Source organism: Ailuropoda melanoleuca, chromosome 19, assembly GCF_002007445.2.
Source record: "Ailuropoda melanoleuca isolate Jingjing chromosome 19, ASM200744v2, whole genome shotgun sequence".
In the NCBI taxonomy this organism is placed as follows: Eukaryota; Metazoa; Chordata; class Mammalia; order Carnivora; family Ursidae; genus Ailuropoda; species Ailuropoda melanoleuca.
In genome coordinates this window covers 25,483,649-25,496,713 of record NC_048236.1, presented here as the reverse complement: position 1 = coordinate 25,496,713, position 13,065 = coordinate 25,483,649, and the positions used below count along the sequence as shown (strand labels likewise).

Genomic DNA, 13,065 nt, shown 5'->3' with positions numbered 1-13,065 from the left:
GGAGCCAGCCTCGGGCGGACCTGCGACCAGCGGAGGAAGCGGCTTAAAGGGGCTGTCCCGGACCTTCGGGAGGACTAAGCTAAGAACTGGAGGTATATAGCCGAGGGAAAGCATACTCCAATCTCCACACCATCTTTACAGTTAAACCAGGAACCGTAGAAGAAAAACTCCGCATTTCCTCGCCGGGCCGCCCCCTCGCCCCGCCACAACCCAGCTGGAGCTGAGAGTAATTCATACAAAGGAGGACTCGCCTCTGCCTTGGGGAATCCCAGGGACCGTCGTTAAACTCCCTCTAACCTGGAACCGAGGGTTCGCTCATCCCCCGCCTCCCCACCCACTCGCTCTCGTCGTCATCGGGGTCGAGAAGAGCATGCGCGAGGTGATGTGTGCTCTTCAGTGGATTGATCGTACATCGCCCACGGTCCCCGAGAAGTAGGGGGAGGGGACGGGCTATTGAACCGGTGCCTGATGGAGTTGGCGCGGGGTAAACTGGGAAAGTGGTGTCGTGTGCTGGCTCCGCCCTCTTCCCCGAGGGTGGGGGAGCACCGTATATAAGTGCCGTAGCCGCCTTGAACGTTCTTTTTCGCAACCGGTTTGCCGCCAGAACACAGGTGAGTGCCGGGTGTGGCTTCCGCGGGCCTGGCCTCTGAGCCGGCTGCGGCCCTCGCGTGCCTCTTTTAACTGCCTCGCCACCGAGCCGCTTTACGATGTTCTTGACCCCGAATTTCGGGTTGTGAGTGGGTGGGAAGGTTCGAGGCCTTGCGCTTTTTTTAGGACCCCGTTCGCCTCGTGGTTGGTTTGAGGCCTGGCTTGAGTGCTGTGGCAGCCGCGTGCGAATTCCGCCGCACCTTCTTGCCTGCCGTGATAACAGTCGTTAAAGTCTTCTGACATCTGACCTATCAAAAAAAAAAAACTTTATGGTTTGCTCCGTCGACGTAGTTTAGTGGAGGTTGGTCAGGAGATTAACGGGGTGGGCCTTTTCACGGTCGTCGGGTCCTTGGGGTTGTGGGGCTGCCGCGAGGCGCGGAGGGCGGCGGCGAGGCCCACTCGTTCCGGCGCACATGTCCGACGAGGCGGGGGGGGGCGGCGGCCCACGAGCCGTGGCTACCGAGTCGGACGCGGGGGAGTCGTGGAGTGGGCCGGGCGGCTTGGGTGCCCAGCCTCGCGCCGCGATGTACCGTCCCACTCGGGGCGGCGAGGGCGGCCCGCTCGGCACCAGTTGCGTGCGCGGAAAGATGGCCGCTCTCCGGCCCTGCTGCAGGGAGCTCAAAATGGAGGACGCGGCGGCCCGGGAGAGCGGGCGGGTGAGTCACCCACACAAAGGAAAAGGGCCTTTCCCTCTTCGGCCGCTGCTTCCTGTGACCCCACGGTGTACCGGGCGCCGTCTTGGCACCTCCGTTCCTCCTCAACGCCTTGGAAGCAGGCCGCCTTCAGAGGGGGGAGGGGATTTTCTGCGGTGGCGTTAACCCCACGCTCAGTGGGTGGAGACGAGAGTTGGGCCAGCTTGGCACTAGTTGTAATTCTTCTTGGAATTTGCCCTTTGCTAGTTTGGGTCGTGGCTTATTCTCAAGCTTCTGGGACAGTAGTTTAAAGGTTTTTTTTTTTTTCCCGCTTCAGTTCAGGTGTCGTGAAAACCACCGCTTAACCTAAACCAAAATGGGAAAGGAAAAGACTCACATCAACATCGTCGTCATTGGACACGTAGATTCGGGCAAGTCTACCACTACTGGTCATCTGATCTACAAATGTGGTGGGATCGACAAAAGAACTATTGAGAAATTCGAGAAGGAGGCTGCTGAGGTAGGTACAATAACGTAATGAGAAAGATAGTTCAAATAAGTCAACCAGAAAGTGTTAACTTCCTCAAAACTAGTCACTAGATTAAATCTGAATGTCCTACATAGGCGGAATAAACTAGTGCTAGCTGTTAACAGTTCTTACCTATGTAACTTTGGGAAATAAGTTAAAGCCACCTAACAGCTGTAAAGTAGAATTTAGTGTTTCTGCTTAAGTGGGAGTAAGGGATTTCAGGTTGAAGTTTGATATTCTAGTTACCAAGTAACCATTCTGAATCCTTACAGATGGGAAAGGGCTCCTTCAAGTATGCCTGGGTCTTGGATAAACTAAAAGCTGAACGTGAACGTGGTATCACCATTGATATCTCCCTGTGGAAATTTCGAGACCAGCAAGTATTACGTGACCATTATCGATGCCCCAGGACACAGAGACTTCATCAAAAACATGATTACAGGAACATCTCAGGTTTGTAGGATCAATAACTTGAAAATAACTCTAGGTTTGGCATTCTGCATCGGAAAAGGGGTGAGTTCATTCTTTTGAGGAACATTTAACAGAGTAATGTCTTGTTTTCTATCTCAGGCTGACTGTGCTGTCCTGATTGTTGCTGCTGGTGTTGGTGAATTTGAAGCAGGTATCTCCAAGAATGGGCAGACCCGTGAGCATGCCCTTTTGGCTTACACACTGGGTGTAAAACAGCTGATTGTTGGTGTTAACAAAATGGATTCCACTGAGCCACCCTACAGCCAGAAGAGATACGAGGAAATTGTTAAGGAAGTCAGCACCTACATTAAGAAAATTGGCTACAACCCCGACACAGTAGCATTTGTGCCAATTTCTGGTTGGAATGGTGACAACATGCTGGAGCCAAGTGCTAACGTAAGTGACTTCAAGACTTCAGAGAAAGCGGTGGAAGGGGCAAATTTTGACACTAAATGACAACCATTTGGGAAATGCTAATGGACAATCTTGTTTTAGNAATTGGCTACAACCCCGACACAGTAGCATTTGTGCCAATTTCTGGTTGGAATGGTGACAACATGCTGGAGCCAAGTGCTAACATGCCTTGGTTCAAGGGATGGAAAGTCACCCGTAAAGATGGGAACGCCAGTGGAACCACACTGCTTGAAGCTCTGGATTGCATTCTGCCACCAACTCGTCCTACTGACAAGCCCTTGCGTCTGCCTCTCCAGGATGTCTACAAAATTGGTGGTAAGTTGAACATTACTATCAGAATGTAATTTGTATGGGTTGCTGTACTTAACATAAGGTTTGACTACACATTTGTAAATATTTTAGGTATTGGTACTGTCCCTGTGGGCCGAGTGGAGACTGGTGTTCTGAAACCTGGCATGGTGGTCACCTTTGCTCCAGTCAATGTTACAACTGAAGTAAAGTCTGTTGAAATGCACCATGAAGCGTTGAGTGAGGCTCTTCCTGGGGACAATGTGGGCTTCAATGTCAAGAACGTATCTGTCAAAGATGTTCGTCGTGGCAATGTGGCTGGTGACAGCAAAAATGACCCACCAATGGAGGCAGCTGGTTTCACGGCTCAGGTAACACTTTAAAGTGGCAGTGTTGTCACTCACTGCCAGACTCATGACTTTTGAGACTTACTAAATGCAAATCTTTCCTCCANGGTTTCACGGCTCAGGTGATTATCCTGAACCATCCAGGCCAAATCAGTGCTGGATATGCACCTGTGCTGGATTGTCACACAGCTCACATTGCTTGCAAGTTCGCTGAGCTGAAGGAGAAGATAGATCGTCGTTCTGGGAAAAAGCTGGAAGATGGTCCCAAGTTCTTGAAATCTGGTGATGCTGCCATTGTTGATATGGTTCCTGGCAAGCCTATGTGTGTTGAGAGCTTCTCTGACTATCCTCCTCTGGGTAAGGATGACTTGAGTGTATTCAGGACATTTAATGAAGCTGGGAAATCTGCTTGTATAGAGAGTTTCTCATGGTAATCTAAAATTTGTTTTAATAGGCCGTTTTGCAGTTCGTGACATGAGACAGACGGTTGCTGTGGGTGTCATCAAAGCGGTGGACAAGAAGGCAGCTGGAGCTGGCAAGGTCACCAAGTCTGCCCAGAAAGCTCAGAAGGCTAAATGAATATTATCCCCAATACCTGCCACCCCAGTCTTAATCAGTGGTGGAAGAACGGTCTCAGAACTGTTTGTGTCAATTGGCCATTTAAGTTTAATAGTAAAAGACTGGTTAATGATAACAATGCATCGTAAAACCTTCAGAAGGAAAGGAGAATGTTTTGTGGACCATTTGTTTTTTTGTGTGTGTGTGGCAGTTTTAAGTTATTAGTTTTTAAAATCAGTACTTTTTAATGGAAACAACTTGACCAAAAATCTGTCACAGAATTTTGAGACCCATTAAAAAACAAGTTTAATGAGAAACCTGTGTCTTCTTTTGGTCAACACTGTAACCCTGTATTAGTACTATACAGGTAAAAGTATGAGTTGCACAGACTGAATTTCTAATGTTAAAATACTTGGAAACTAAAGTCTGGGTTAACAATTCCTGGTTGGGAACTTGAATTTTTCATCTTGTCTAAGGAAAGAAACTGTTAAAAGTACATAGGAAAAAGATGGGGAAAAAAGGTCTATTGGTGCAACACATTTTAGATAAACCGAGTAACACCACAAGGTAGTTTATAAAACAGGTTAAATTCTGTAATACCAAAGTCAATGTGTTGCATATAAAACATATCACTATTGAGTAAAATTGTTGATACATTGTCACTTTTAGTTTCCCAGGTATTGGAATGCTTTGTCACATTTACAAATCTTGAAGTAGTTTAAAGTACCCTAAAACATGTCAATCCCGTTATTTTACTTAATGGTTGACTTAATTGTATCTAAATTGTAGGAGAAGAAAGTTTACTGGAAGTTTAATGTCACTAAGAACTAGAAATCCACTTCCAGTAGGATTTTCATATTTAAAGAGCGAGGCTGGGTGAGGAGGGAAGGTTGCGCACTAGTGATTTAACCCAAGGTTTGAAGAGGTGCAATGGCAAATACCTAATGGGAGGACCCATTTTGGACTGGAGTGTAGGGTGCTTTGCTTTTAGTTTGAAAACGTTAAGTCATTTCAAATATGAGAATCTTGAAAGATGACTTAGAAGATTTGATGAGCAGGATGAAAAGCAAAAAGCTCTTTAAAAATTAGTGTAATTTTATAACTTAAAAGCATACTGATTGGTAAATTTAACAGTTTGGGTGACAAGCATCTAATCCTTCAGATAGCTAGCTGGCAAATCTCAGAACAGTTTAAGACAACTGAATCTTGACTATTTGAGCATTGATTCCCTGAATAGGCGCTTTTTGCTTATGAAAAGGAAGTTTATCAGACAGCTTCGAAGTATGGCAAAAAGCACACAGGACACCTGGTTTAATGCAAGCAATGCTAAGTGAAATGTATCCTGTAATTTAGTGGCCACAGGTGAGAAATTACTGTAGTTGAAAAAATTGTTTCAGTTCTAAGTCTTAACGGTACTACCAGGGGCACTGATGAGGCCTGTAAATTAGAAACTAATAAAAGATTTTGTCCACAACTCATTATTTTTCACTTATTTGTACAAATGTGCTTGTTGTTGGTTTAGGGTTAGAGGAGCCCTAGGTAGTAAAAGTTCTTAAAAACATTAGTAAATGGTAGCTGGCACAAGAAGTTTGAACTGTAATGTTTACTGGAAGGGATTTGTTCCACCCTCTAGAAATCAAGCTGCAGAAGATTTCTTGCACTAAGTGGAAAGGTAGGAAGAGTGGGGTAGTGTCCAGAAAAGCTTCAGTTGGCCTGTTGGGATGTTAACTCATAGATCCCAGTGTGGCTGTGCCATTGTCTGGCTTGAGCTCCACCTACTGGTGGTCACTACAAACCTGAAACTTAAAAGTTCAGGATATGGCCTTGAGCTCTGCTGAGATTTATATACTGATGTCATTTTGTGTTTGAATTGAAATGTAGAGAGTTTTTAGACCAGAATGCCTCAAACTGGTGTTTGACCTTCATGCTTTAAATTGGCCAGCTGTTGAATTACCCATGTTTGGAAGGAATCTCAATGGGAGCTTGTTGAAATTTGTCCCAGAAATTCTGGTGAGATTTCAGAATATGAAACAGGAAAGGCTTTCTGGTTCAGGAGTTGAAACAGGTTGTCAGTAAGGTGTGTCTTTTTTTTTTTTTAACTCTTCTGGCTATTCATCCAGTGGCCAGAATAGGCAGTCCAAAAATAAGTTATTCGGCCAGTTCAGAGCTCAATTTTAATACCCTTTTAACTTGGTCATTTACCTCCCAAGAGCATGAGAATAAGTCTGGTTACTTGAGTTCTGCCCAATAATTGACTGTACAAATGGTGCAGAGTCCTTGGTTTTAAGTAGATTTCAGTGTGGGGTATAAAAACCCTGATGAATATTATGAGATCTGGACTTAATGTGTATTTAAGTTGATTTACCTTCTTTTCTGCTGAGCACGGAGCACAGCCCAAAACAAACTTTGTGGCCACGATATTCACAATACTTGAAACGGGCCACTCAAAAGGGTGACAACTATGTTTCTATGTTCTGTTCTGTTCTTGTGTTAATGTGGCTTTACATACACTTTAGATTGGTAGTCAGATGTTTAGTTTATCACAAAATGCTGCATAAATAGATTGAGTCGGTTGAAAGTGAAGATACCATTCCGGAGTTAATGACCTGTAGCCTCGAGGGAGTGAACAATGAGATCAAGGTCCTGCAGGGGAGGAGTGCATGATGGAGGGAGTGAACAATGAGATCAAGGTCCTGCAGGGGAGGCGTGCATGATGTTTTGGATGAGGAGTAAAACCCGTTGGGTTCTGCCTTTTTTTGGTTTACCTTCCTGAAGTTTTCCTGATCTGTTTTATCATAATGTCTTTCCCACGTGTCTTTTTCATCTAGGTGGTTTCAAAGTGCCCTCCATTATTTGCAAGTCTTTGGGAATTTCCCTGACTACTTAAAACTAGGATTGAAGCCTAACAAGTACATTGTCTTGGTGATTTTTAGAAGAGGGAAAATTGAGGAAACAGCCACATGTTTCCTGAAAGGTAGTTGACTTCTGATCCCATGGAAATCTTCGAGAGGGGCAAAATCTTTGATTTTTGTCCTTTTGTTTTCTAAACAGAAATAGGACCTAAATGTGATATTCATCAGTCACTAGCAGAAATGAGTGAAATAAGGAAAATGGACTGCCCTTAAAGGGGCCCATGGGTCTCTTAATAGAGCTCAGGTTTCTGTGGGAGAGACCTCATGATAACAAAGGTAAGGCTAAGTTAATGTTACAGTTACTTTCCAAGTAAGCAAAAAATAGGAAACTTTTACTACTGGATTTAAAGGTTTTTCCTTTTTAAATTAAGATACTTAACAGTAATTCACGCTTTGACACAATTTTGTAAGTTTTTTATTTAAGATTTTGTTTGAGGGGCACCTGTGTGGCTCAGTTAAGTGTTCAGCTCAGGTCATGATCCCGGGGTCCTGGGATGAGCCCTGCGTCAGGCTCCTTGCTCAGCGTGAAGTCTGCTACTCCCTGCCCCTCATCCCCTACCTCTGCTTGTGTCCTCTGTCTCCCAAGTAAGATCTCAAAAAAAAAAAAAAAAAAAAATCATTTGAGAGAGCGTGGGGGCTAGGGTGGTGGGCAGAGGGACAAGCAGACTCCACTGAGTGGGGAGCCCCGACCCAATGTGGGCCTTGATCCCAGGGCCCTGAGATCATAACCTGAGCCAAAGGCAGGTGGTTTAAATGGCTGAGCCACCCAAGCACCCTTAATTCTGTAAGTTTTGAGAGATGTATGGTTTAACCACAATCAAGGTATAGTTACGCCATCTTCCCCACTCCCACCTAACTTCCCCCATGCCTCTTTGTAGTAAACCCACTCCTCTACCTTTAAGTCTTGGTAACCACTCCAGATCTATTTTCTGTTCCTATAATTTTGTTTTGGCAGCAGTGTCATACTTGGGCCTTTTGAGTCTTTTTTCCCCCCCACTTAGCAATTCGATTTATCTGTTTCACAAATATCTGTAATTTCTTCTTTTGAAAGAGTGTGTGGGCATGAGCTGGGGGAGGGGCAGAGAGAGAGAGAGAGAGAATCTCAAGCATACTCCCCACCCAGCACCAAGCCTCATGACCCGGGGCTGACATCAAGAGTTGGGTGCTTAACTGACTGAGCCACCCAGGTGCCCCTGCAATCTATTGCTTTTTAATGGGACAATTTATCCCTTCCCAGCTGAGGGACATTTGGTTTCCAGTTTTGGAAGGTTAGGAATTGAGCCACTTTAAACATTCACATGGAGGTTTGTGTATGACTGTAGTTTTCATCTTGTGTAAATACCTAGCAGTGGGATCACTGGATTGTATGTTAAATGTATGTCTTTTATAGGAAACTGCTAAACTTTTCCAAAGTGGCCAAACCATTAGTAATCAATTTTTTAAGTGAAATTTTGTTTTATTTTGCCGTAGTCAATTTTTTTAAGGAAGAAAAATGTTAGATTCTATAGATCAGTGAAGGACCTTTTTTTTTTTTTTTTTTTTTTAATTGTGCCTACTAAGTCACACTATTATAGGCACTGGGGATAGAGTTGTGAACAAAATGGGCAGGTCTTGCCCTTTGAGTTTATAATCCTGGGGGGGAGGTAGAAATTAGCATAAATAAGTAGGTAATTATGAGTAGTGATGATGCTATGAAGAAAAGGATACTATGAGGGAGAAGAGTAAAAGGGACACAATCTGGATTGGCTAGAGAAGGTACTTGTCAGGAATCATGGAGATCTGGAGGACAAGTAGGAGTTACTGGAGAATATGAAAACATGACTTAGGCTTTTTTTTTAAAGATTTTATTTATTTATTTATTTGACAGAGAGTGCAAGCCCAAGCAGGGAGAGCAGCAGGCAGAGGGAGAGGGAGAAGAACCCTCGATGTGGGGTTCAATCCTAGGACCCCAGGATCATGTCCTGAGCCAAAGGCAGATGCTTAACCGACTGAGCCACCCAGGCATCCCTCTTAGACATTTAAATGTCTATGTCTTGGCCTCATAACAATTACATAGAATCAGAAAAATATACAGAATCTAAAAGCCTTTTTTAACCTACTCAAATCAACTTTGAAGTATATTCATTGAACTCTTCACTTGATTACATCAATGTGTATATCACATATTGGAGGGCAGAGACCTCAACAGCCCCTTAGTTGGGTAGGTGATACCCTCATTAGAGATGGCAGACAGGAATAGAGGGTGGCTGCTGAGTCCTCCTACTGCTGCTGATTTTTTTTTCTTAATGCATTATATTTCCTTGCTGGTAACTTTTAATATACTTAGGCTCTTCTCTAGGGTAATTGAACTATTTCATTCTATTTATAAGAGGACCACTAATTCAAGATGCCATTTTAAAAAAAAATTTTAAGTAATCTCTACACCCAACATGGGGCTCGAACTTATGACTCTCAGATTGAAAGTCACATGCTCCTCCAGCTGAGCCAGCCAGGTGTCCCCAAGTAATACCCTTTAGTCATATCTGAGCTAAACACTTAACATCTGTTTCTTAACCTTAGGTCACATGGTTTCTAGATTCTTTCCATGCCATTCTCCTTTCTAGTTTATAGCTTTTTTTCTTCCTTTTTCTCCCCAGTTTATAGCTTTTAAAGTGTTTGCACCAAAGTTAAATATGTTATAGCTGTGGATGCATAAGTGGATGTAGATGTGGTCTCTCTTAGAGTGTGCTTTTATTGACCCAAGAGATAATTCACCCTATTTGGACTCTAATTTCCTAAATTGAAGCATTTGGGCTAGATGATCAGAGTCATAAGTGGGGAAAAGCTGTCCCTTTCATTATCTGTCTAATGGGCGTAATACTGTCCATCTCTTAGGATTGTGAAAATGAAATGAGTTAGTGGGTATAGACTCTGTACCCAGTACCTGGCCTATTGTAAACAGACAATAATAAAAGGTAGCTTTTATTATAGTTGTTTGGAAGATCAGTTGCTATAAAGCAACTCCGTTTACTACTGGATTATGGTTAACAAATATCACCTGATTATTTTAAATCTTCCTGGGATTTTTTTTTTTAAGATTTTATTTATTTGAGCGAGAAAGAGAGAAGGAGCAGGGGGAGGGGCAGAGAGAAGCTGACTCCCCACCAAGCAGGGAGCCATGACCTGAGCCTAAAGGCAAGTACTTAACCTACTGAGCCACCCAGGTGCCCCATCACCTCATTTTTTAAATGTAAATTATACTTTAACTCTCCTTTAAACTATTTACTTCGTGAAGTTTTTTTTTTTTTTTTAATAAAAACTTACCTTTTATTTTTGGAGTAACTGGATTTATAGAAAAGTTGCAAAGTTAGGATAAAGAGTTCCCATAAACACCCTCACATAGTTTGTTTCCCCTAATGTTATCATCTTGTACTACCAGAGTACATTTGTCAAAACTAAGAAACCAACATTGATATGTTCCTATTAATCTCCAGGGTTTATTCAGATTTCATCAATTTTTTTATTAATGGCCTTTTTCTGTTCCAGGAGCCAATCCAAGGCACCACTGTTTTGTTTACTTTTAAAAACTCAAATGTTGGGAGTTTACATTTATCTCTGCTGTATCTTATCTTGAGGTAATTTTGAATCTGGAGCCTGCTATCTAGCATGTTAAATAAAAATGTGGATTGTTATTTATACATCTGATATTTATAATATTTATATTTCTGCAGTTCTTAAATTGATGAGTACTAAACATACTAGGTCCAGAAACAGAGCTGAGGTATTGCACTAGAGAACTGTTCTTTATCATGGTCCAGCCAATGGCAAATTCACCTAATATTTAATAATCCAGATCATATTTCACCATTTTGATCACAAGATAATCACGATGAAAATTTTGGCAAATGCTTGGTAAAAGCAAAAGCAAGGTGAAATAGATAATAGCTTTAAATTTACTTTCCCTTTTTCAGTGACAAAAATAATTTGCTGTGCCACTAAAGGTCAGTCAAGGTGGGAGTAAAATCTGTACTAGGAATTTAAACTTTAGTCTTAATCAATCATGATTTGCCTAAAAGAATTCAAGTTGTTTTAGCTTTTTGTCAAAATTTACATCCAGAAGTGATCAAAATAGCGATATATGCAGTCTGGATATTCCCTGTAACACAGTCTCTTTTGAGACATTGTCTAAGATGTGTAGTTTATTGCTTGCATAAAGCAGATTAGATTTAAAAATAGACATAAGTCAAAAGTAGGTAGTTTCATTTACTAAAGAGAGTAATTGGCAGCAAAGATGACAAGACTGTACGGTTTGATCCTGCAAATGTGGTTTCTAGAGGTTAAATGACTTGGTTGAATTTTTAGTAAAATCATATAATTAGGGAAATATTCTAGTTGGTGGTGTGATAAACTATAGGGTTGCCACATAAGCAGTTTGAGTTTTGAGTTCCTGGTCTGTCTGGAGCCACCCAAACTGAGGAAATGGTTCTCTCAGTCTTCTGATGAGAGCATCCACAACATTTTCTGAGGCTTGGGCTGTAACCATTAAGTATAAGGGATGCAGCTGCATTCAACAAAGGAAGGGCAAGACCCAGCCTTGATCTCCAGCCCTTCTCTTTAGATATTGTCAAACCTTGATTGACCCTTTGGACATCTCTCTTGAGCCTCCTAAGAGTCTGCATAGAGCTGGCAACTCAGTAAATGTCTAACAAGAAAAATGAGATGATTTTTATTGGGTAGAGGGAACATTTTCTTATAGGTAAGTCTTTTTTTTGTTTGTTTTTTGTTTCTAAGATTTATTTGAGGGAGGGGCGCCTGTGTGGTTCAGTCATTAAGCGTCTGCCTTCGGCTCAGGGCGTGATCCCAGCGGTCTGGGATTGAGCCCCACATCAGGCTCCTCTGCTGGGAGCCTGCGTCTTCCTCTCCCACTCCCCCTGCTTGTGTTCCCTCTCTCACTGGCTGTCTCTATCTGTCAAAAAATTAAAAAAAATCTTAAAAAAAAAAAAAGATTTATTTGAGGGAGAGAGCGCGAGCAGGGGGAGGAGCAGACGGAGAGGGAGATCATCTCCAGCAGACTCTCCACTGAGCCCAGAGTGCACGACCCAGAGATCATGACCTCAGCCAAAACCAAGAGTCGGACTCTTTTTTTTTTTTTTTTTTAAGATTTTATTTATTCATGAGAGACAGAGAGAGGCAGGGGCAGAGGAGAAGCAGAGTCCCCGTTGAGCAGGGAGCCTGATGAGGGACTCGGTCCCAGGACCCTGGGATCATGACCTGAACTGAAGGCAGACACTAAACCGACTGAGCCACCCAGGTGTCACAAGAATTGGACTCTTAACTGACTGAGTCACCCAGGCACCCCCCTAGCTAAATCTTTATATTGAGGTTAGGGAATGCACCTCTTGGAACTCAATATATCAAATGTTTTTCTTCAAAGCCCTGAATCTGTCTCTGAAGTTTGTTAAACTGCCCTCCCTCCCACCTTTAGGTGGTTCTGTGTGAAGTTGGAAATACAGTAAATTCAGTTAAATTTCCTTTTTATTGCTTGAAATATGGCATCTGTGCTGGTGTTGTCTTACATACGGTCTAGAATGTTTCCTTTTAAGTTTAAATAGTCCATTTTTTATGTATCTTAACATGTTTTAAATTTTGATTGTTGTGTTTTAAATAGTGTAGACCAACTCTGAAAGAGAATTCAAAGAGCAACCAACATAAATAAAGACTAAATTTGAGTTATGAGGCACTGGATTTGAAAAATAGTTGTTGAGCCTAGCAAACACTAGAAAAGTATTATTGTCTTCAAGTACATGAAGAGTATTTTAAATCTGCAGAGAATGATGTTCAGAGTGAAATTCACATTCTAAATTCCCCTATAGCCTCTAAACTCTGAGATAACACTTAGATTGAGTGCTGTAATGATTCATTAAGCATGGCAACTCCATAAATGCTTAGCATGAAATAGGCTCAAAGGGTGGGAGTGGGAGGGAATTGAAGGTTAAGCCCTGAGAAAGAGATTGTTTGGAAGAGCTGGAGAAACTTTTCATCTAGTGGAGGACTTCTGGTCCTTAGGAGGAAAAAAAATTACTGAAAGTGGCAGAAGGGTATCGTGAAGTCAGAATAACTGAGATCCATGCCCAACAACAACTTGAAGTTATACTTTAATCACATCAGCTAACCAGGCTATAGCATAGGGAGAGACCGGTAAGTTTTCCTACTTTGAGAAATACACCCACGTTAAAGAATCCTAATATATGGGCTGCCTGGGTGGCTCAGATGGTTAAGTGTCTGCC

At 42.5% G+C, this 13,065-nt stretch overlaps 1 protein-coding gene across 1 annotated transcript; it reads left to right on the top strand.

Annotated features, from left to right (window-relative positions):
* Nucleotides 1-456: 456 nt before the first annotated feature.
* Nucleotides 457-5,361, top strand: EEF1A1 (eukaryotic translation elongation factor 1 alpha 1). The gene is given in 9 exon segments (XM_034647954.1): nucleotides 457-611; nucleotides 1,618-1,800; nucleotides 2,082-2,174; nucleotides 2,176-2,262; nucleotides 2,380-2,655; nucleotides 2,838-3,009; nucleotides 3,097-3,353; nucleotides 3,452-3,686; nucleotides 3,784-5,361. Coding segments are annotated over 8 exon segments (1,389 nt in total). The 5' UTR covers nucleotides 457-611; nucleotides 1,618-1,656; the 3' UTR covers nucleotides 3,909-5,361.
* Nucleotides 5,362-13,065: the final 7,704 nt, after the last annotated feature.